The 19,864-nt window shown below is 44.1% G+C and overlaps 2 protein-coding genes across 9 annotated transcripts in view; one reads left to right on the forward strand and one right to left on the reverse strand.

The window, feature by feature from the left end:
- The window catches only part of CASP7 (caspase 7), a 30,987-nt gene extending 30,815 nt beyond the window's left edge, over window positions 1-172 (reverse strand). The window contains exon 1 of the mRNA XM_079900627.1: window positions 61-172. The gene's annotated coding sequence lies outside the window, so the exon portion shown is untranslated. The remainder of the gene's footprint in view (window positions 1-60) is intronic.
- Window positions 173-1,211: 1,039 nt separating this feature from the next.
- Window positions 1,212-19,864, forward strand: part of NRAP (nebulin related anchoring protein) — a 75,096-nt gene continuing 56,443 nt past the window's right edge. For 3 of the 8 annotated variants that reach the window (XM_079900617.1, XM_079900622.1, XM_079900618.1), the window contains exons 1-10: window positions 1,212-1,331; window positions 5,938-6,009; window positions 6,328-6,422; window positions 7,009-7,096; window positions 11,931-12,035; window positions 14,935-15,039; window positions 16,346-16,453; window positions 17,176-17,280; window positions 18,065-18,172; window positions 18,465-18,557. In XM_079900617.1, coding sequence (XP_079756743.1) covers window positions 5,938-6,009; window positions 6,328-6,422; window positions 7,009-7,096; window positions 11,931-12,035; window positions 14,935-15,039; window positions 16,346-16,453; window positions 17,176-17,280; window positions 18,065-18,172; window positions 18,465-18,557 — 879 coding nt within the window. In that variant the 5' untranslated portion in view covers window positions 1,212-1,331. Of the gene's footprint in view, window positions 1,332-5,937; window positions 6,010-6,327; window positions 6,423-7,008; window positions 7,097-11,930; window positions 12,036-13,359; window positions 13,606-14,934; window positions 15,040-16,345; window positions 16,454-17,175; window positions 17,281-18,064; window positions 18,173-18,464; window positions 18,558-19,864 lie in introns of those variants that run through there. The other 5 variants (XM_079900619.1, XM_079900620.1, XM_079900621.1 and 2 more) reach the window with 4 other exon arrangements.

Consider the following 19,864-nt stretch of genomic DNA (forward strand, 5'->3'; position numbering starts at 1 on the left):
CAGGGCAGGAGGGCGGCGGCGGGCGGAAGAGGCGCCGGCGGAGGCGGGGGCCAAAGTTACCGTTCCCCCGGTGATCGGGAGGCCAGAGCTGGCTGCCGTCTCCGTCCCTCCGCCGAGAGTCTGCGGCCGCTCGAACGAAAGCGAAAGTAAAAGCCCCTATGCGGCCAGGGGAGGAGTCGCCCGGGGCTGGAAACCGACCCGGCAGGCGGGGCTGCGGACACCGCCTCCGGCTCGGGACCCCGCGCTCCGTAAAGTTGGCAGCGCGCAGGACCACCAGGCCGCCGCGCGCCCCTTCGGGGAGAACGCGCCCAGCCCAGCCGGCCAACTGTCGCGCGCGCCATCGCCGGAGGGCGCCCTCAGCAAAGCTGGCCGCGGGCACCGAAGACCGTGCTGCGCAAAGTTTGCAGAGGTCTAAGACCGCTCGCCGAGTGACCCGGAAAGCGCGCTCCGCAAACCCGCCGCACGCGGCCTCCCCATCCAGGCGACCAGGCGAACTGAAGAGCGCGCCCAGCCGACTTCGCGGCTCTGGACGATGGGGCGCTCGTCGGAGCCCCCAGCTCCTGCCCTCCCGCTGCTGCCCGGGTCTACACCTGGGCTTCGGCCTCCACACCAGCTCCAGGACCCAGTTCCCAAGGCCCGAAGGCGCCTCCCTCGCCAGACCCTGACCCCAGTTTGCGCGGGTTGCGCCCCTCGGGGGACTGGGCGCCCACATCTGCAAGAGCTACCGTCGCCCAGGGGCCCGCGCTGGGAGCCGCCGTGGTCTCCCGCCTCCCAGAACTTGCTTCGAGTCCCTGGCGTGCCTTTCTCAGCCTTGGGCAGCAGGACGCTAACTCCGTTTTCTGCAGAGCGTGTCCCCAGTGCCTAACACGGCCTACTGGCCTGGATGTAGCGCCAGAATCATTCATGGACTATTTATTGAGTACCCCCATGTGTCAGCCGCTGGGTACGTGGCCGTGACTTGGTCTAATGTGGGAGAGCCAGTGTAGTCCCCCCAGCACCACTCCACCCCGGCGTCTCCCACATCTGCAACACCCACGCACCCTCCCACATTTGTCCTTTTTCAACCTTCGGCCTCCAACTGGGGCCTCCAAGGCCTTGCTCTGTGAGACTCCTCAGGGGACCAGCTAATGAACACAGTCGCACTGAGGTGTAAATAGCTGAGCAGAAATTACAGTTTTATTCACACCAGAGATGTTGGCTGTGAAACTGTCAACGCCTTGAGTGAAAGGAGTGAACCTTCGTGGTGTGACATCGGGCAAGAACCACATCTTGTCTTTTATTTGCTCTCCTCTGGGACTGAGACTTCAATATTGTCCGTAAAATCTCACCAGGTAAGGACACTTTCTTGGTTTAAGAAAGACTGGTCCCAGGCAAGGGTAAGGGAGTAATTATAATTTATTAACTTCTGCCAGAATACTGAATTCCTGAATATTTTAAACAAGCAGTTACACAATTTCCACTATGGCTGCCCTATAGGCTGACCTTTTGTGCCACTCCCACCCCCCAGTTCCTATGTTGAAACTTAATCCCTAAAGTGATGGCATTAGGAGGTAAGGCCTTTGGGAGGTGCTTAAATCTTGAGGGTGGAGCCCTGGTGAATGGGATTAGTGCCTTTGTAAAGGAGGCCAGACAGAGCTCCCTGGCCTTTTCCACCGCAGAGAGAAATTGCAGTCTGCAACCCAAAGAGGGCTTTGACTAGAACCCAGGCATGCTGGCACCCTGATCTTGGCCTTCTAGCCTCCAGAACTGTGAAGAATAGATTTCTGTTGTTTATAAGCTACTCAGTCTGTGGTATTTTGTCACAGCAGCGAAAACAGACTAAGGCTGCACTACTCTCTTTAATACCCATATTTGTGGGACTTCCCTGGTAGTGCAGTTGTTAAGAATCTGCCTGCCAATGCAGGGGACAGGGGTTCGAGCCCTGGCCCAGGAAGATCCCACATGCCACGGAGCAGCTAAGCCCTACTGAAGCCTGTGCACCTAGAGCCCGTGCTCTGCAACAAGAGAAGCCACTGCAATGAGAAGCCCGTGCACCGCAACAAAGACTCAATACAGCCGTAGATAAATTTTAAAAATAATAAACTTACGCTTAAAAAAATACCCATATTTGCAAAATATCAGGCAAACTAAATTATTTTAGACACAAAGATAATTTACTTTTTGAAGGAATTCAATTGTGAATCATGGGAGAAATGAAAAATCCTATTAGTAAGGCAAATAAATTACTCTTTAATTTATCTGATTTATAAAATTGTTTTTGCAAGTTATTCCTGAAATATGATGAAACGGTGTTAGATGTGGAGGAGCCTTAACAACTAATCCCTCTGCTCATATTATAGATAAAGAATCTGAGGCACAGAGAGGTTGCCAACATCACAAGCTTTCTAGTGGCAGAACCAGGATCAGGTTGCCTAGAAAAATAATGAATTTTTCATCCACAAGAAGGTTCTACCATAAATTATATCACGCAATTGTTAAAATATGTTGCACACAGGATTTCATTGCTGGCTCAGGTAGAAAGATGGTTTGAAGGAAAACTTTCTTTTTTCAGTTCTGTAGTGTAGACTGGCATGGGAACTCCCAGTGTATTGCTCCGAGGCTGGATTATCACTGTACCAACAAATAAAATCACAGATATGTGAAAGGGAAGAAACAATTTTGAACTTTCCCTCTATAATAATTGTATTGACCCTTTAGACCCAAATGATATTCTCTTCTAATTGTATTTCCTGTGTTTCTCCAGCCTTGGCCCATATCATTGTTTTCTGCTTCCTTTCCAAACTCACATGAGTAGAGCATGAGTCTTCCTCTTCACCCTAGAAAAAGAGACCAAAAGATTCAGTGTCCGGTGGCTTCTTTGGGAAAGGACCCTCGTGTTGACTCTCCCCCCTCCGTTTCCTGCCTTCTTACTTCTCTCCCTGGGACCATACTTCTGAATAAAGTCCTTGCACATAAGCCTTTGCCCCAGGTTCTGTTTTTTGGGTAACCCAGGCTAACACACATTGTCTGAACCGATGCCGGGGGGCAGAAGAGCATGTGTGCTCATTGGCTGAGGCTTGGACGACCTCATGTAATCACTGTGACAAGGGGGAGGGGCTGTACTGGATGTGAGAGGGGTCAGCTGGGCACAGGGAAGACCATCCACAAGGTCTATCAAGCAGATGAGGGCTGTGTGTCTCTTGCCAGCAACAAGGGTTCATTTTAGGTCCTTAAACTGTCCCATTTCCAGTTCTACGGGGTTGTTTTTCCTCATTATTTCTGATACATAATAAGTGCCTTTTAAAAGCAGAAGTGATGGTAGGAGTCAAATTTAACATCTTTCATTTGGGCCATCCTTGTTTTCACAAGGGTGACTGAGAACTTGTAGCAGCGATGCAATCACAACCTTAGAGGAGTGTTAGTTTTTTTCTTTAAAGGAAATCTGGCTGCGATTCCTCATCCCTCCGGATGGGGGCAGAGTTCTTTCTCTGTGATTACTGGGGCTTCCAGCCCAGGTCCAGGTAAGGCTGGAGAAATCCCACACAGAGCAAAACGTGTGGGGAACCTATAGGTCTTAGTTCTTTGCCTTTGCTCTTCCCCTTTGTTCAGGCTGCCTTGTATCACATTTCAGCCTGGGAGTCTTCCTGGGTCTAGAGCCCCTACGTAGAGCCTCCTTCCCCTGCTGAGAAGGCAGCGCTATGCCCACTCTCCATCTGTGGGGGAATTCACACTGCACCCTCTCAGTGTCATGGCAACGCTGCTCTTCTTCACTCGCTCTGTGGCCTCCTCCCCCTGGTTCTCCCAACACAACACAAAAGCACCACCGATTTCTCTCTGCCCTACCTGGGGTCCCTCCAGCAGAGTTTCCTTAGAGCCTTTTCTTTAGGCCACAGATCACTAATTGGTAGCCTGCCGTCTCAGTACTGCCCATGTTTCTGTTTTATTGTTTTATTCCCGGTGTTTTACAAAAGAGAGAATTTCAGGTGCAGATGCAGATATCTGGCTTTTCTGGAAAAATCATAATATTAGGCGATGCCGGGTACTGATTGCCTCATGACAGATTGCTGGCGTGGAGTGGTTCAGATGGGACATGTGACCTATGGCTTCACCTCTGTCCCCTGTAGGTATTTTGGTGTGAGTATTAAGTTGATTTCTTTGATTTGATAAATACTTGTTGAGCCCCTTTTCCATATCAGACCTTGTTCTAGGCACTGGGGATACAGAAAGGACAATAAGGACCAAGGCTCCTATTTTGATGGAACTCATGTTTTGATGGAGGAGACGGATAATTTTTAAAAGTAGATATAGTGGGCTTCCCTGGTGGCGCAGTGGTTGAGAGTCCGCCTGCCGATGCAGGGGACACGGGTTCGTGCCCCGGTCCGGGAAGATCCCACATGCCGCGGAGCGGTGGGCCCGTGAGCCATGGCTGCTGAGCCTGCGCGTCCGGAGCCTGTGCTCCACAACGGGAGAGGCCACAACAGTGAAAGGCCCGCGTACCGCAAAAAAAAAAAAAAAAAAAAAAGTAGATATAGTAAGATTTAAGGGGTCAGGTGGTGGTAACCGCTGTGAAGAGCATAAAGCAGGGGGAGGGTCATAGAAGGCAGTGAGCTGAGGGGGGGGACAGGTGTGATGCGGTCTTTTGTAAGCTGTTTCTGGAAGGCCTGTTTTAAGTGACATTTAGGTAGACCCCTGAAGGCAGTGAGGGGCTTCACAAAGCCAAGAAGAGAGCTTGTCTTCAAGCTGCTCCCTTTCAAGCCTGGGAGGCAAGGACTTCTTGGAACGGTCCAGGATACCATACAGAAGCCGGCACTCAAAGAGTTCTCATCTGTTCTTAGTTTTGCATTCTTGCAGAAGCTACACACGAATTGATATCTTAACAAGTTTGCCGTCCTACTCTTATAAACATCTTTATTTATTTTTTTAAGTTTTATTGAATTATAGTTGATTTACAATGTTCTGTTAATTTCTGCTGTACAGCAAAGTGACTCAGTTACACATATATATACATATATATTTTTCATATTCTTTTCTTTTATAGTTTGTCCAGGATATTGAATATAGTTCCCTGTGCTATACAGTAGGACCTTGTTTATCCATCCTATATATCATAGTTTGCCTCTGCTAATCCCCAACTTCCAGTCTTTTCCACTCCTACCCCCCTTCCCCTTGGCAACCACAAGTCTGTTCTCTATGTCTGAGTCTTTTTTGTTTCATAGATATGTTCATTTGTGTTGTATTTTAGATTCCACATATAAGTGATATCATATGGTATTTATCTTTTTCTTTGTCTTATTTCACTTAGTATGATCATCTCTAGGTCCATCCATGTTGCTGCAAACGGCATTATTTCTTTTTTATGGCTGAGTAATATTAAACATTTTTAATAGACAAGGCTAAATTTCAGATATGGCATTTACCCTCCTGTGGAGTGAGTCAATCCTGTTTTATTTTCTTTTGCGGAGGGAGCTGGACTTTCCGCCTTACTCACAGGCCTCACAGAGCAAGCTTTCTCATTTGGTCGTTGGATGAGGGTGTGGTGTATGCCTTCGAGTTCTTTTCTTGGATTATGATCACAGTTAGTGTTAAACTACTACATGCTGCCTGATCGTACACGAGGACTTGGTCATCCACTTAGACGTGATGCTGTTGTGAGTTCACTTTTCTATTTAGGGAAACGTGTCAGCTGGGAATACCTCCACCTTATTTCCCAGACGCATGCGTGCTGAGCGAGTTGCCAAAATAGCCCTTTGAGTAAGTGGCAGCTTTAAAAACCGTCCAGCTGCTGACTTCAAACTAGAAGGTCAGCAGAGGAAAGTGGAAGTTGGATTCTGAACAGTCAGGGTGCCCACAGAAATTTACTAGGGGTCGGGATCTTGGAGACTTGAACAACTAGACTGGGGCTTCTCCTTGGATTTCTTACTTGTTACCTATCTTTGTCTTCTCTCTTCGGACTTCAAGATGAATGTGCAGGCTTGCTCCAGGTGTGGGTACGGAGTATACCCTGCTGAGAAGATCAGCTGTCTAGACCAGGTCAGTAGACTTTTCTTGGCCTTTGGGAATCATAACAAACATGAGAAATTTATCTTCTCACATATGGACATGTGGGCTTTTTTAAACCACCAAAATAAGATGCTTTCCCCACCTTTCTTCACTTCTACCCATTTCTAGCTACAGCTCCTGTATTGCCTCAAATTTTTAAAATTCATTTATGTATCGTAGCCATGTGTGTGTGTGTTTTATCACCATTTTATCACTAAAGCTCATTTTTTTTTCCCCTGAAATATATTAAGAATCCTGAGTCTGAAAAAAAAAGGTAATTTTGCTAAATCTTTTCTGTTTGATTTCTAGATATGGCACAAAGCATGTTTTCACTGTGAAATTTGCAAGATGATGCTATCGGTTAATAACTTTGTGAGTCACCAGAAAAAGCCATACTGTCATGCGTAAGTGTTTGACGCCTCTTCCCACCACCTCTTGAGTTGTGTTTATCTTTTTTTTAACAAGCAGCCAACCGGAGGTTCAAATCACACACTCCAGGGTTAAATCCAAGAAATGCCTTCTCAAAAGTTTTTACTTCCATACAAACTTCCATACAATCATTACAGAGACCTAAGACGGGATTTTATGCAATGGACAGAAAGTTGAAAATTTCAGATTTCTTATAAGTAAAAGATCAAATCTAGCCACTACAACCTCATGTCAAATTATTAAATATTGTGCAGAACAGTGTAATTTCCATGAATATGCATGAAGCTTTAAAACGTTTTCTTTTAAATAATTTCAGAATCCTTTTCTATTCCTTCAGAAAGTTTTTAAGTGATCATTTCCAGTTAAATTTGGTCTTTAAGTTAAATAGGTTGAATTTATTTGATTAGCCTTTGTTTTCTTTAAGATGCATTGCCTGGAAAATCTTGAATTTAATTATTAGGTTTTATATTTTTGATTTAAAAAATGACTCCGCCTTTAAGAATAGTCAGTCATCTTGGATAAAGCACAGTTCTAATTTTGGCTTATATCTACTTTTTGTAGCCATAACCCCAAGAACAACACTTTTACAAGTGTCTGTCACACTCCATTAAGTCTAAATGTGAGGAAATCTCCAGAGGCCATTTGTGGGGTAAGTTACTTAATTTTGAATTTCAAAATAGCCTTTAAAGAAGATTTCTTAGCTCAGGCACCTGTTAGGATTTTAAGTGTCTCTGCCTAGATGTGAACCTGCCCATTTTCTCCACATATACAAGCAAAGTATATTTAAGTAACAAATATTGCTATTTGCCCTACCACAACATAGAGGCCAGTACACAGGATAATCTAGCTTGAATATCTGAGATCCTTGAATCTATTTTAATCTCTCTGTGTCTGCCAGCTCTGGACACCTTGATGCAATAGGCTGTGCATACACTAGGTGCTTAATACATAAAACAAAGTTTATATAGTTGGAAAGTATTACAAAAGCCTTTCCTTTCTGTCCCCATGATATTTTGGTACAGACATTGAAACCTCTAGTTCCGTACTCTTAAATCTCTCCGAATTCAGTAGTGTTTCAGTTTCTTTGCAGTGTTTAAGATCTCTTTCCCTATGGGTAGCGGTAGGTCAAAGATATTTCTATTTGGAACTGGTGTTTGGATAGACCAGGAGGCCATATTGATAAACCAACCCCTTTTGAAAAAACAACAGTAGAGTTTTGTCAAATAACTGTTGATTAAATGCTTGCATTTATTAAAATGATGAATCATTTCACTTCCCTCCCCCATGCTCCACAACAAGTTGTTTTTTGGGATGGACCTAGCAGCTCTCTAAAATTAGAAAGTGACACAGGAGGTGGAAGGCTCTCTAGTAACCTGCCTTCCTCATGTTACCTCACCTCATCCTGACTCTCCGGCCTGCCCAGGCCGTGTCCTCCTCAAGAAAATGGTTTAGATTGAGCTTATCATTACCATGTGGCTCTCTACACAGACTGCCAAGAAGCTTATTTCTCGAAATGCTTTGCACCAACTGAGAGTTTATTATTTTTACAAGCTTATATAGTATTTACTGTACAGTCAGTTCATTTAATACATTACAATCCAATAAAGTAAATACTATTATTATCCCATTCTACTGGTGAGGAAACGGAGGCTCAGAGAGTTGTTCATATATCATTGATTTCTAAGGGTTAACAAGCCTTAAGAATTCACAAGCCGAGATTACTGAGAAGGTGAATTCTTTTAGGATTTTGCTTTCATCTCTGTTTGTTTGGTTTTTGTTGTTGTTTGTTTTCATCTCTTTTAGTCTAAGGGCAACTACACAAAATTACAATCAATACTGCATTTAGCTCTCAGTTCGATAGAGTGCCAGCACTCTTTGAGGCCCGTTATCTGTGTGATCTCACTTTTTCTTCACAAGAACCCTCTGTAATATTATCATATTACGGTTGGGGAGGCTGAGGCTCAGAGAGATTAAGTAACTTGCCCAGTTTTACCCGGCTAGTCCAATGGGCACAAATCCAGATCTTTCTCACTCTGGGACCTGTATCCTAAACTGCTCCATTGGTCTACTCCCATGTACCTAGGGGATGGCAAACTCTCTAGGAGGAAAAAAAAAAGCACTTATTTATGTTTACAAACATCCAGATATTTCTGCAGTTGTGGGGCCAGAGTTTGACAGATTGAACACAAGGAGACGTACTTATACATCAGAGTACTATTTGTATTTATTACAAAAAGATCCATAATATCTGTATCTTTCATCCTATGCGAGGTGTCAGCTGGCATGGCCCCCTTATGCTCTTACAACAGGTCACACAGTATTTACCTTTTTTTGAGGTGGTAGTGGATTCACTTTCTTTTTTTTGTGTGTGGTACACGGGCCTCCCACCGTTGTGGCCTCTCCCGTCGCGGAGCAACAGGCTCCGGACGTGCAGGCCCAGCGGCCATGGCTCACGGGCCCAGCCGCTCCGCGGCACATGGGATTCTCCCGGACCGGGGCACGGACCCGTGTCCCCCGCATCGGCAGGCGGACCCCCAACCACTGCGCCACCAGGGAAGCCCAGTATTTACCTTTTTTTGAGGTGATAGCGGATTCACTTTCTTTTAACTTGTATGACAGGCCCAACCTGGAGCAAGATCATTGCTGGTTCTGTTTCCAGCCACAGACAGTGATGTGAGCTTCTCAGGAAGCCTGTGTGTGTGTATTCGTTCACATCTATGTAAACATATGTGTATGTGTATAAAAATGTATGTGTGCATGTGGGGAGTGTATGTAGGTATGAATATGTGCACACGTGTATACATACGTGTGTACATGGTGCATACGCATGTGTGTATGTATATGTACATGTGTGTACATATCTGTGTGCACGTCTGTGCAGGTGTGTGTTGTGTGTGTTGTGTGTTATCTGTGTGGTGGATGTGTGTTTACATGCATGTGTGTACATGCGTATGTGTGCATGTGTGTACACGCATGTGTGTGGGTGTGTACATACATATGGGTGTGTACATGCATATGTGTGTGTGTGTACTGAACAACTGACTTCTGAGACCCCTTTCTCCTCCTTTCCCACCAGGGAAAACATCTAATGGACAACAATGTCTGTTCTAGGCCCCAGATTTTTTTTTTTAATAAATTTATTTATTTGTTTATTTTTGGCCATGTCGGGTCTTGTTGCTACACACGGGTTTTCTCTAGTTGCAGCAAGCAGGGGCTACTCTTCATTGCAGTGCGAGGGCTTCTCATTGCGGTGGCTCCTCTTGTTACGGAGCACGGGCTCTAGGCGCAAGGGCTTCAGTAGTTGTGGCACATGGGCTTAGTTGCTCCACGGCATGTGGGATCTTCCCAGACCAGGGCTCAAACCCATGTTGCCTGCATTGGCAGGCAGATTCTTAACCACTGCACCACCAGGGAAGTCCCCAAGGCCCCAGATCTTATAACCATTCTAGGGAGTGTGGTGGATTACTTTCTTACTCCCTTTTCTTCTCTGAGAGACTTTGCCAATTGAATAAAAAACAGATTCATGGTGCACATGCTAAAATTAAAAAAAAGGAAAGAAAGGGATTCTTCAGTAATGGTGATGAAGGAGAAAAGTAAAGATTTTAAGTTGGCATTTGAAGCAGGTTGACATTTTTCTGTTTTTAAAATGTCATTCTTTAAAAAGTAAATGAATAAATAAATATTTACTGAGACAAAATTTCCTGTTTGGTAGGTGTGAATGGAACTTTTAGCAAAATAGAGCATCTGGGTTCCCTTCTATTTGGAGAATGCACTTCAGCCCTTAATGCTTCCTTACCCCACTATTAACATTTATGGCTTTTTCTCTCTTCCTGCTTCCTCTGAATAATCACGAGTCCTGTGAAAGGTCTCTGGGGAGGCAGGCACGGCCCCCACACCGCCACCCCCCACCCCATGATGGATTTGTCCTGTGAGACGGGGCAGCAAATACGGTTTCCTGTTTATTTTGGTCATGTGATTCTGATTCCGTAAGTCAATGGCTCTCAAGGAGGGCAGTTTTGCCCCCCAGGTGATGTCTGGGGACTTTTGGGGGTCAGAACTGGGAAGTTAGGAATACTGTTGGCATCTGGTGGATAGAGACCACCTATCCTGCTCAGCGTAGTGCCGTGCACTAGACAGTCCCCCCAACAAATAACGAAATGGCCCCAAATATCAGTGGAGCTGCCAACAAGAAACTTTGCCTTGAGTCTGTGTAATGTTTGTGGTAGTTTCTCAAAATCCAAGGGAAAAAACATGTTAAGATCTCTCAGTTTATCTATTTTAAAGTATACATATTAGTGCAGCATTAAGCAAGTCCAGACAAAGTGCCCTTGACAGGGAACTAGAATTCCTGGATTGTGAGCCTGGCTCTGCTAAATCATTGAATGATTTCAATAAGTTCATTTCTCTTCTCTGAGCTTCTTTCCTCACCTGTAAAATTAATGACTTAAACTTCAACTTGTTAAAGTTGCAGGTTAAAGTTGCAGGTTTCTGGGCCCCATCTTGGATCTTGGATCTCATATTATAATATCTGGATTTGGACTTAAGACCTGATTTTTTTTCTTTTGTTGTTAGCTCCTTTTATGTTCTCCTCGAGAAATCTTTGCCTATTCCAAAGCCATGAAGATATTGTTAGATGTCGGCTCTCCTCAAATTGATCTACACATCCAATGCAATCCCAGCCCAAATCCTGGTGTTTTTCATAGAAATTGACAAACTGATTCTAAAATTGATATGTACATACCATGATTCTAGAATGGCCAAGAAGTCTTGAAGAACAAAATCAATGGACTTAGGTTACCAGATTTCTAGACTTACTATAAAAGTAGTAGTAATTAACTCAGCATAGTATTGGTGTAAGAATAGACAGACAGACCAGTAGAAAACAATACAACATCCAGAAATAGAGCTGCACATATGTGGTCACTTGAGTTACAACAAAGGCACCACTGCATTTCAATGTAGCAAGAATGATCTTTAAATAAATGGTACTGGAGTGATTGGACACTTGCGTCGAAAAAAATGAACCTTGATATCTACCTCATACATAAAAATCAACTCAAGGTGTGTTATAGATCAAGATGTGAAAGGTGAAATTATAAAGCAGAGGAGAACAGCTACATGAATTTGGGGAGCCAGTATTTAACAAGTTCCCTGGGTGTTGCACAGGCTAAAGTTAAGAACAACTGCTCGAATGTCTAGTGTTTTCTAAGCTGAACACTTGGTGTTGTGTGATTAGCTCATAGAGATGTTGCCTTCTTTAATTGCACTGCTAAATAGAGCTTTGCACACAGCAGGTGCTTTCTGTGTGCCCTTTGGCTGGTGGTACAGATGAAGCTGTGGTGACATTGACAGCTGTGGCTTGTAGTGCAGTTAAGATGCTTTGCAGTTGCGACTTAGGATCCCCGCCCCAGTTTAGCTGTATATTATTTGTTTCCTTTCTCTTTTCTGATGGAAACATTACTGATAATATCTTCATTGTGCAGATCGATGACCAAGACGATGGCAAACGGTTTAAATCGTTTTTTCACTGGGACATGAAATCCAAGGATGGGGCGGCTGCACCTAACAGGCAACCATTGGTGGATGAGGTGAAGGAAGAGTTATAAATGGGTTTGGAAACAGAGAAAAGAATGACACACTATGCAAATGAAATGTATTATCGGTATTACTTCTAGAGGGCATTGGTTACACTTTCTTTTATCCAGTTTGTAATTCCAGCTGTCTGCAGAAGACCCAGCATCACCTCAGCCAGATCTGCTCCAGTCCAAGCTCACTGACTTCTCCCTTCCAACCACTGTGTTTCTGTCACTGGGATCAGCCACCAGGCTGGAAGCCAGGGCTGCCCTTTCTTCTTCTGACCCTTCACTCAGCTCCACCCCTTCCCTCCCATTTCACCGTCCCAGCTCTGAGCCCCATCATCTCCTGCCTGGACCTTTGTGAGCACCTTCCCTCTCCTGGGTTTGCCCCTCTCCAGCCTGTCGTATGACATTGGTCACACACATCTTCCTGCTTGTCTCTGGTTTACTCTTCCCATCACCTGAGAATTTGTGGTCATTCTCTATTGACAGCCTCATCATTTCAAAATTCCCCAACCATTTGTTTTTAATGATCCACATAAAACAGTCCAAACAGTGCAAAGCTAACCCTTTGTCCACTATCTCCAATCCCAGTTCCTTCTGTAGAGGTACCCATTGTTGTCAGCCTTGTGGGTATCCTTCCAGACTCTCTCTCCTCATTTACAAATTAATATCTATATAATTTATTTTTTAGTTACTTATATTTATATATGACTACTGCCACTGATTGAAGGACCTTTAATGAGTTATTTAACCATTCTTTTCTTTGGCTTTCTTTAAGTTCAATTTTTAAGTGAATTTCAAAGAGTTCCTGATTCACAGGACTATTGTAAAAATTAAAAGAGTATATAAACGTAAGGATCTTAGAACACTGGTTGGCACAACAAATGTCAGCTAGTATTTCTTATGGAAAATTATAGATGTATGTTTCTATTGAAATGTATAATTTTGTTTTTCCATGAAACAATACGCATTGTTTTACAACTTGCATTTTTCACTCAACAAATACCCTGGAGATGTTTGTATGTCAGCAACCTTTTAAGCTGTTGTAGGTGGGTAGATCATGGGTGCAATCATTAAGAGAGGATGTATCATGCTTTCTTATTGATGGGCAGGGTTATTCCCATTTTTTTTCTGTTATGAATTTGCAGTGAACACCTTTGTGCAAGACCTCTTTTGGACACAGTGAGAGTTTCTCTAGAAGAGATCATGGAAAATGAGGTTGCTAGATCAAGAGTCTGTGCCTTTTTAATTTTAGTAGACAAACTGTCAAATTTCTGTCTGTACATTAAAATGGCTGTACAGGTCTTCCCTGGTGGCGCAGTGGTTGAGAGTCCGCCTGCCGATGCAGGGGACGCGGGTTCGTGCCCCGGTCCGGGAGGATCCCACATGCCGCGGAGCGGCTGGGCGCATGAGTCATGGCCGCTGAGCCTGCGCGTCTGGAGCCTGTGCTCCGCAATGGGAGGGGCCACAACAGTGAGAGGCCCGCGTACAGAAAAAAAAAAAAAAAATGGCTGTACATTTTGTATTCCCACAGGCAGAGTATGAGAATACCCGTTTCCCACAGACTCACCAACACTTGGTATTACCAGATAAAAGTTTTAACAACCTGTATTTGGTTGTTTGAATTTAAACTTCCCCGATTGGGAGTGTAGTTGAGCATATTTTCACATGTGAATTATCTGTCTTTCCAGATGGCCAAAAGATGGTCTGTGCAACTTGCCCCACCTCCAGCCCACTTGTTTCCTCATCCTGACTCCCAATTCCAATCAAACCCACCTCCTCATGGTCTTTCACATGAAGCCTATCACTGCCTTCATGCTTTTATTCATGGCAGTCCCCACTCCGAGAATTTATTCAACATATATGTACTGAGTATTATATGCCAGGCATAGTTCCAGGCTACTGGAATACATCAGTGCACAAAACAGATAAAAGTCCCTGCCTTCATGGAACTGACCTCCTAGAGTAGATGTTTTTCTTTTTCCCTTTGCATCATCTGTTAACTGACCTTAGCCCTGGAGGACCAGCTCAAATTCCTGTCCAAAACAGGGGCCATCATATACAGATTGCTTTTTCAAAACTCTCACTATGTTTTATCTTCAATACAGTACGTTTAATCACAAAAATGTTCTCTAATAGCTCATTGTTTCATATGTTAGGGTTTTTTTGGTGTTTTTTTGGTTTTTTTGCGGCACGTGGGCCTCTCACTGTTGTGGCCTCTCCCGTTGCGGAGCACAGGCTCCGGACGCACAGGCTCAGCGGCCATGGCTCACGGGCCCAGCCGCTCCGTGGCATGTAGGATCTTCCCGGACCGGGGCACGAACCCGTGTCCCCTGCATCGGCAGGCGGACTCTCAACCACTGCGCCACCAGGGAAGCCCCCATGTGTTAGTTTTATCTCCATAGATAGGTCACAAGTATCTTAAAAGAGAAACTGTGATTTCTTCTTCTTCCTTTTTTGATTTTCTTTTCCCAGTGTTAACTGCCTAATCTAATGCTTGGCACGCAACAGGCAGCAGGTTTCTGAAGCTTGGCTGGATAGTGCTGATTAGTCTTAGGTAGCCTGTCCACAGCAGCTCCCCGCCGCCCATCTTGGTGCAATAATGAGCAAAGAAATGTTAAGTTACATTTGGACCTCTTCTATGATATAAGTGAATCTCAGAAAGCTTGGTTATTTAGGATATTAGGTTATTTTCTAGTTTGAAAAAAAATGAACATTCTGGTTAGGTGAGACCTACCATAACGCAAGAGGAGTTTATAGTTTTTAGAGAATGTCTACTTTTTCTATCTTATATTGACAATGCATGTCAATGTATGTATGTTGCCGGGAGGGTGGAGTAGGTAGGGGGATCTTACCAGGCAAATGTGTGGGGTGTGTGTTTGTATACATTTGTGTTTTTCCTCTATAGAGAGCCTATTGGACTGGATATGGGGAAGGGAATGCTTGGTGCGCAGGAGCTCTGCCAGACGCTGAAGTCGTAAGGATGGCTAAGGCTCAGAAGTCACTGGGTGAGGTAAGGGCCCTGGAAAGTTACTTTAGCAATTAGTTTGAATATTCCTTTATTTTAAGATTGTGGTAGACAGAATACTGGCCCTCCCCGAAAGATTCCCATGTCCTAATCCCTGGAACCTGCGTATATGCTACTTTGCGTGGCCAAAGGGATGTTACAGATATGATTATGGTAAGGATTTTTCTTTTTTATTGAAGGATAGTTGATTTACAATGTTGTGTTAGTTTCTGACGTACAGCAAAGTGATTCAGTTATACATACGTTTCTATGTATATATATATTTTTTTTCAGATTCTTTTCCATTATAATTTATTACAAGATACTGAATATAGTTCCCTGTGCTATACTGTAGGACCTTGTTGTTTATCTATTTTATATATTACTATATATATCTGCTAAACCCAAACTCCTAATTAAGGTAAGGATAGGAAGATTATCCTGGATTATTAGGGTGGACCAAATGTAACAAGAGTCCTTATAAGGAGGGAGGCAGGAGGGTCAGAGTCAGAGAAAAGATGATGTGACAACAGAAGCAGAGGTCAGAAGTGTTTGGGGCCATAAGCCAAGGAATGCGGGCAGCCTCCAGAAGCTGGAAAAGGCAAAGAAATGGATTCTCCACAAGAGCCTCCAAAAGGAATCAGCCCTGATGCCCTGTTTTAGGTTTCTGACCTGTAGCACCATAAGAGAGATCTTAGTAGGTTTGCATCGTAGAAAAGGCAATTTTAGCCCAGGTTATGGAAATCCTTAGTGATGTGCGCACAGTACCCTCTAGTCCTCTCCATACACCCAGGGCACCTGCCCTTTGAAGAAACCACTCTGGAAAATATTGCTAGTCTTTAGTAACTTTTCTTTAGCAAATGGAAAGAAGACAACAGAAACACAATTGCTAAGGTGGAAAACAGACCATCAGAGATACTCAAAAGTTAGGAGCAGAAAAGAGCAGACGTTTCACTCCCAGTGCTGTAGAACTGTCTCTAGTACCAGAAAGTCTTCTGCATAATAATTGCTGCATTATCATACAAGTCTTTGAGTTAAAGGGCATCCCTCGGGTTGTGCCAGGTTCCACATAGTTTAATATAAACATTGAAGGAGAAACCCTTTGACCTGGGAAATATGCTTTCTTCAGCCTTGAAGGTGTTATTTAAATCACCAAGTGAATAACATTTTCAAATTTATTCCAGGTGACTGAAATATTTTCCAAGTATCTTATACATCCAATTGCATTGGTTCTGATGATGCTTGCTATTGCAGTTTTATTCGTTCTCATTGGATTTCATATTGGTTCTCATGCTGACCTTGGTCTGACCAGCAGGAGTACACAGAAGACCCTGAGGAACAGCGGGGCAAGGGCAGCTTTCCAGCCATGATCACACCTGCTCATCAAAGGGCCAAGATAGCCAACCAGCTGGCCAGCCAAGTGAGTGTCTTAGTGCTTATTCACCATTGATTACGCTGATGTTTGTCATTAGTGAACCCCTGGGATTGATTCAGATAAAATCCAAAAGGAGGGTGCTTTGGGGCAGTAGGTACCCTTAGTGTGATATTATGGAGAAAACTATGTTCTTATCTTTTCCCTATCATTCACTCTCTGTGCCTTGTTGGGCCACATCTATCACATGGAGAGAAGACCATGTAGCTCACCACAAGACTGGACCAAATAATTTCTTGTGGTGGCGTTAGCATTAAGGACACTGATTTTTATTAAGTGGATGGTGGAACCTCCTGAAGAGTAGCACAACTTGCTGGTTAAGAGCTCAGATTTTAGAGCTGGAATGTTGGGATTTGAACCCTGGCTTTCTCACTTAGTACCTGTGGGACCATGAGCCAATTACTTAACCTTTCTGTTCCTCAGCTGCTCTTTAGTCAAATGGGGAAAATCATAGTCTTGCCTTATGTGATTGTTATGGAGATGAATGAATATTTGTTAACGTTTAGAAGTTCCTGGCACTCTCTTGGACTTAACACATGAGCATTGATGCTTTTTGGAGAGGAGCCCATAGAACAAACGAGAAAGACTGAAAGACTTGCCATATGTTTGCGTTGAGTGTTGCCCGATGGTGTAGCTTCAGGACAGCTGCAAGGAGAGGTCCTACAAAGGCTGTTGGGTGCGACCTTGACTCTGTGCTGTCCCCTCACCAGGTGGAGTACAAGAGAGGGCATGACGAACACATCTCCAGGTTCAGCACAGTGGTGGATACCCCTGAGCTTCTCCGGGCCAAGGCGGCGGGACAGCTTCAAAGTGATGTAAGAAATGATGGAGGCCAGATGCAGTGATTCTCGTTTAAGGTTCCCCATTCTTTCCTTACGTGGAGGAAGAGGCAGGGAGAATGCAGGCGGCATCTCAATCCTGTGCGGGGGCCAGGAAGAACTTGCTAAGGTCAAGGATGGTCGGGTCAGATTCGGCAGCCAGCACAGACCTTGCAAAAACTTTTCCTTAGAGAGAAAAGTTTACACGGTATTAGTAACAAACCAGGAATATCTGATTAATCTTAAAGAAGTCTCTCCTTGTCACTGCAAATTGTAGAAGATCACTTCCGAAGAATTTCTTCCCTTTGCCTTTTCATAGCCCAGTTGCTCCACGGCGTACTAAGACTGGAAACTTAGTATTGCTCTGAGTGGGAAGTTTAAGCACTTCCCACTTGAATCCAGGTTCAGCTTAACAAGTGGCTTCCACTTGACTTGGGTTGAGAAGCCTTTCATCTCCCAGACTCGACTGGCGGCTCCTTGAGGGCAGAAGCCTTCTTGCGCTGCCTGGCCTCACCCCCTGGTACACAGCAGGTGCTCACAAGTATGTGTCGAATTCTACATTGAGCATCTCCATGTATCAGGCAGCGAGCTGGGTATTGGGAATAAAATGGTAAATGAGATACACAGGGTCCATCAAGCTCTAAGCCAACTACATTGCGTAAGAGCTGGGACGGGAGATGTGCAGGGCGCTATGGGAGCCCTGAGCAGGGCTTCTCAGTCAGATTGCCTGGGAGATGGTGGGATGGTGGCACGTGATTCAAAATTTGTTTTCCTTTTCCAGGTGAGATACACAGAGGACTATAAACAACAGAGAGGGAAAGGCAGTTTTCCTGCTATGACCACGCCTGCTTATCAGATAGCCAGAAGAGCCAATGAGCTTGCAAGTGATGTAAGTGTCCAGGACAATGTTTGCATGGGAGGGAAGGAAGCAGAAATTTACCTGGGTCTGGCGAGTCCAACTTCCTGTCTCCTTGTCTCCGTTTTTTTTTGCACCGTGGATACAGGAAGTCGCTTTCCTACATAGTTTTCAATCAGTTTTACCAAGACAATGATCAGGTACTTTTATGTCTAAGACACATTCCCTAGATCCAAGCAGAAAAAGAACATTCCACAAGACATTCATTTTTACTGTTCTGACCCCTGTGCGTAAGAGGCTAAATTTATCCTTCCCCTTCAAATAGGTGAGGTACCATCAACAATATCAAGGAGAAACGAAGGGAGTGGCTGGAGCTGAGGGCACATTGACAAAGGAATATGTGGACCAGTATGGCCAGGTATGTGATAAAATGACATCCTGCGAGACCCTTTTCGATGGTCATTTCTCAGTTTGGCAGCCCTCTAGCCTGTGACACAACCTATGACCATTTAATCAGGGGTTGGGCTGTGATTTTTCTTTGCCCTATTTATGGAAGGTGGAATTTCCAAGCCTGAAAGTAGCAAACAAACAATTACACAGGGCTCAACTTGACTCGCTTAGGAAAACAGATTCTAAGCACTTTTTCTTTCCTTTTTTAAAAATAAAGGACCTATATCAAAATGGTGGGCTTGCCAGGAATAAAGCATCCTCACCTATTCATTGAAGAAAAGTCCCAAGGACTACGACTGGGTGTGTTTAGCCTGTCACTGCATAGGCACAAAAGAGATCAAAATGCATGTCTTGAAAAATATTGAGCACTTCACTGAGTAAGTAGCAGCATTCATTTTCTTAGAAAATGAATTTCTTGTCTAGGTTGCTAAATAAAGCAATATGCCAGAGAAAGTAACCCTTTTTCTCAATTTCACTTCTTTTTTTTTTTTTTTTTTGCGGTACGCGGGCCTCTCACTGCTGTAGCCTCTCCCGTTACAGAGCACAGGCTCAGCGGCCATGGCCCACGGGCCCAGCCGCTCCACGACATAGGGGTTCTTCCCGGACTGGGGAATGAACCCGTGTCCCCTGCATCGGCAGGCGGACTCTCAACCACCGCGCCACCAGGGAAGCCCTCAATCTCACTTCTTAAATGAGCTACATCTTGGCAGGATGTAAAAAGGTTGAGTGACAATTGCAGCTAATTTTATTTGCACGTCCCTCTGATTTTCTGGTACTAGACAGGTGTTGTAAGGGAAAAAGGGAACATTATTTTTTCATGGTTGTAAGTAAACAATGTTGGAAGACCAAGCGTGTGACCGGAAGGGTGCATTCAGTGGGCTTGGGTGATATTTCTTTCTTAATTTGACAGTTGTTTAAATTTTTTGGCACTGGGTAGACTTTACAACCTATGTGACATTCAATATACATAATTTATAAAAGGAAACAAATAACTTATTTCTCTTCCTCAGAAAGCCAAGTTGCTTATATTGGGGATATATTCATGTGAAACTTAAAACGCATGTGAAGATAGGTTTTGACCCTTTTGCAAATGTCTATCTGAGCAAAAATGTTTGGTTTGGAATTTAAAAGGCCATTTTATTAAATTTCATGATACGTCAGTTAAATGGTCTCTCAGTGCTTAAAACTCAATGAAAATACGTTTTTATTCCTTTCATGTTGTAAATATGTTGTTTAGAATGCTCAGGACAACTTTTAAAAGTCAGTTTAAAAAAT

This window comes from Stenella coeruleoalba (genome assembly GCF_951394435.1).
Source record: "Stenella coeruleoalba genome assembly, chromosome: 16".
NCBI lineage: Eukaryota > Metazoa > Chordata > Mammalia > Artiodactyla > Delphinidae > Stenella > Stenella coeruleoalba.